Consider the following 4,445-nt stretch of genomic DNA (forward strand, 5'->3'; position numbering starts at 1 on the left):
TACGTCCTTTTATCCTTTGATTTTGAGACACCATGATCTACCGTTTCCTTTTGACTACTCTCTATGGCTACACAATATATCTTGGAAACCACCAATTATCTTGTGGAAACTAGGGGTGTAAATAAGACCAAAGGTTGGTTAAAAGCTCGAACAAGTTGAGCCCGAGCTCAAGCCTGTAATAGAGCTCGTTTAGTTATCGAGTTCGAGCCTGAAATACAAAGCTCGTTTAGGCTCGCGATCCTAAACGAGTCCAAACAAAATTTTACTTTTTTATATAATGACGATGACGATGACGGCGGCAACGAGCCGAGCATTGGCTCATTTAAGAGATATTGAAGCAAGCCCGAGCCGAGCTTTTAGCTTGTTTGAGTTTGTTCTCAAAATAGCTCGAGCCCGACTCGAGCTTTGGGGTTAACTTGCGAGCTGACCTCGAGCTCAAATAAGTAGGCTCCAACCGAGCCGAGCTCGAGCTTCATAAAAACATGACGAGCCGAGCTCGATCCTAGTTAGGCTCGGCACGGCTCGTTTACACCCATACTTTAAACACACCTTGATGGATTTTTTTCCATTTGATTCTCTTTGACAGCCTCAAAAAGGCTGTTGTATACAGCAGAAAGTAATAAGAACAGGTTGTCTTTAAGTGTTTGTTTGGTAAACACAAAGACAAAAGACATGAGATAAAAACACCACCACATTTTGCCCTTGTTTTAAATCGTTTTTTTTTTTTTTTTTTTTTTTTTTTTGCTGTTTTAGAACAGCCGTCTGTGTTGGTTTAATCGAGTTGTTCACATGTCATGGTTCAATAGGTACAGGTCATGGATGTTGGATTAATCGGGTTCGTTCACTGATTACAACGGGTCACGGGTCTCAGGTTATGAGGTGTTCGATTGTTTGCGTGAAATAAACGAAACTTCACGTGATCAAGTGCATAGTGCATGGCTTGAAAAACATTTTATGGTTTTTAGATTTGGATTATATTAATAGTTTAAGTAGGTGTACTTGGTATTTGGTGTGACCTATTTAATTGGTGCATTTGGTAGAAGAGTGGGTCTCCAAGTTTACCGGTTCTTTAAGTAGACTAAGTTATTTTATTGTTATTTCAATTTCTCACGTTGTAATCTTGTATGGCTATTTAAACGTCGATAACCCGATTTCGTTTATACAAATACATATAGCTTGTGTATTTATTTTGAATGTCAAATAATTTGAATTCTTTTATAAAAGTAAACATAGTTTACTTCAAACTTCAAACAATCCGAATTCTTTTATAAAAGTAAAAATAGTTTACTTTGAACATCAAACAATTCGGATTCTTTTCCAAAAATAAATATAGTTTATATATTTACTTCAAACATCAAACAATTCGGATTCTTTTACAAAAATAAATATAGTTTATATATTTATTTCAAAAATCAAACAATTCGGTTTCTTTTACAAAATAAATATAGTTTATATATTTATTTCAAATATCGTACAACAAGAATTCTTGTATAAAAAAATAGACGTAGTTTATCTATTTATTTCAAACATCCAACTCGATGATACTGCTATAAAATAAATTTATTTTTTTATATTTATTTCAAACGCCTAAACGACATATACCTATATTTTGTTAAGTTATCGTACAAGACGCGATACATAATATGAGTTAGTTATATATTGTTTTATTTTCATATAACTATTCTTTACATACATCTACGATTTCTCGAGACGAATAACGTGATTATATCGATATATTTATATATTTTTATATGAATATTTATATATTTTAAATCTTTCGAGAACTAAATCTTTTCAATACTTACTAGTGATGCGGGCCCAAGTGTGCAGGAGCGGGCCATCTTGTATTTGGAGGCCCAAGATCATGTAACAAAAGGGGGCTTCACTAAAATGGCTCTAACTTGGGTCGCGAGGGTCCGTTTTGGGCGTGCGACCAGGCGAAAAACGTTGTAAAAGGTATGTTTTCATGTTTTCCTCTTATGTTTAAACAGAACCGATCAACATGGTTTGCATGGTTTAAGGATTAAAGCCAAACCATGAACACCGCTAAGAATTAGTTTTTGAAGAGCTCGAACCGTGTAGTTGAAATTGGTTTATAACACCATATTTTGAAATCAGCTTAAACCCGGTCAAACCCGACCTGAACCGGTCAAAACCAGCTTCCAACTGACCAAACCCAATTGTTTGACTTTCTTTCCAACAAAAACCTGTTTCGGCTTTTGTGGACTCAAACCGATTTAGAAAAAAAAAAAAAAAAAAAAAGGAGGAAAAAAACCTATAAAAAGGCTGTCAATTGGGTTGGACCCTATCGGGTCGAGGGCCACAGAGATATAAATTAACAGGTAACCCGAATGCATGGCATCTTCTCGCTGAATATTCAAAACCCTAGCTACTTCTCTGGCGGATCATAAGAAGTAACTGTTTACATGGACAAACTTCCTGAGTCTCTGCTACTCGAAATCCTGAGTCGACTCGACAACTCAGCCGACGTTGCTCGCTGCCGATTCGCTTCCAAGGCTTTCAATAATGTCTTTCCAGACCTTCGATCAATTAAGCTACTATGCTCATGGCGCGGCACTTCAGGCTCTATTTCCTCGAGTTGTTTCAAGAAGGTTTTTCTGGACTTTATTTCTAAACTGAGAGTTGTTGAATCGGTGTGTATCGGCCTTCATGACGCCACTGGAGTTGATCCCGTAGATGCGGAATTTTTAATGGAGTGGCTGCCTAGGGTTTCCCAAACCTTGAAATCGCTTTCGTTGTCTGATCTTCCTTTCGCCAAGTATTGTAAGTTTAATAGTATTTTCTAGTGATTTTGTCGACTTAAATGGCCGCTTGATTAGTCTCCTCTTTGAATATTTTCTAGTGATTTTGTTAAGCTATTCGTTCTGCATTGTTTGTGGCAGGTCATAATCTTGCTGAGTTAAATCTAAGGTCTGCACGGCTGTCTTTGGACCACTTGAATCCAATGCCAATGCTAACTACTTTGACACTTGAATGCACAATATTACAAGACCATCACCTACACCAGTTGAATAAGTGTTTCCCTAATCTTCAACTTCTTAAGTTGGTAGGTATCACAGGACTTAAAGATCCTAAGATCCACCTTCTCCACCTCCAAACCTGCCATTTGACTCTGTATAGTGATCTATCATCTTTGACTCTAATCACCCCCAACCTCATCACACTCAAAATTGTACTATGTGGCTATCACACTGCAATTCATGTTGAAGCTCCCACGTTATCTCTCTTTCATCTTAGTGTTGACGGCCAAAAACATCCTGCCGCTTTCACCGCCAAAAAGTTTGAGAACCTGAAAACACTTTGCTTGGACTCTTTCTACATTGGCTTCTTACTTTCAGAATTCCCGACCATGAAAACAGTAGAAACTTTGATACTGGATTCGAGAAACATAGCACCAAGAGACGCTAGAGATTCAAAATTAACCCTAGGGAAGGTGTTCAGGGTTTTTCCGAACGTGAGTTCTCTACGTATTAATTCAGGTGCTTGGTCGGAATTAGAAGCCTGTTTGGATCCTCAAGGTTGGGACATAATTTTGGATGGGAGTAAAGGATTGAAGACAATCAGTGCATATCTGATGTTAGTTGACCCGTCGTTGACTTTCTCATATGTTGCATGTCTGTTGGACCAATGCGTGGGCTTGTCAGTGGTCTCGTTGCTTATCCACTGTGGTGTTGATGGTACTCAATGTAAAAGTTTCAGGTCTAAGTGCATGGCTCGTTGGCCTGGGTTGAAGTGGCGGTGGGGCGTATGGGGTAAACGCATGAAAGATACTTGGATAACCGATCTACAGATAACCGAACACCACAAATCATCTAAGAAGCTCCGGTTGTGATGAGGTAAGATCGATCATATGTCATTTGTAATCGTTTCTATTGATGAAGGCTTTTAATATTTTTAGTTTATGTTATTGGCTACTGTGTTTTTATGAAATATAACCTATAGATCTAAATATTAGAGTTATGATTTGTATTGCATTATTATTCTCATCATTTCAGAACCAGATTGTGGAGGACTTTTGAAATGCATGCCAAAGGGTCGGGTTCATCGATTATTATTATTGTCCAGTTTTTATAAATTTTTAATGTGTCTAGTACAAGATTATAACGACTGATAATAAAAATAATTACTAATTTTTATATATCTTATTTTTGTCAGCCTGGGAGCAGGGTTATAGGTATGTTCAGGGGCGGACCTAATGTGTTAGTAGGGATAGCACGGGCTACGGCTCAACCCGGTCTCAATTAGTCTGCTGTATATATATATATACTAATATATTTTGATTCTATTATTTATGCTTAGTCAGCAAATTGGTTTCTCTTCTATCATATGGTTTGTAGTAATACAATAAGGTTTTGTGGTCTATTAAAAAATAATATGAATAGACTTTTTATGGAAAACTTATAAGTTAATTTGGACTAAGCTGG

General features: G+C 37.1%; 1 protein-coding gene across 1 annotated transcript; it reads left to right on the top strand.

Annotated features, from left to right (window-relative positions):
* The first annotated feature begins 2,077 nt into the window (after window positions 1-2,077).
* Window positions 2,078-4,175, top strand: LOC110928488 (F-box/LRR-repeat protein At4g29420). The gene is made up of 2 exons (XM_022171499.2): window positions 2,078-2,784; window positions 2,904-4,175. Exons 1-2 carry the CDS (start codon window positions 2,427-2,429, stop codon window positions 3,851-3,853), a joined length of 1,308 nt encoding a protein of 435 aa, XP_022027191.1. The 5' UTR covers window positions 2,078-2,426; the 3' UTR covers window positions 3,854-4,175.
* The last annotated feature ends 270 nt before the right edge of the window (window positions 4,176-4,445 follow it).

Source organism: Helianthus annuus, chromosome 3 (assembly GCF_002127325.2).
Source record: "Helianthus annuus cultivar XRQ/B chromosome 3, HanXRQr2.0-SUNRISE, whole genome shotgun sequence".
Lineage (NCBI taxonomy): Eukaryota > Viridiplantae > Streptophyta > Magnoliopsida > Asterales > Asteraceae > Helianthus > Helianthus annuus.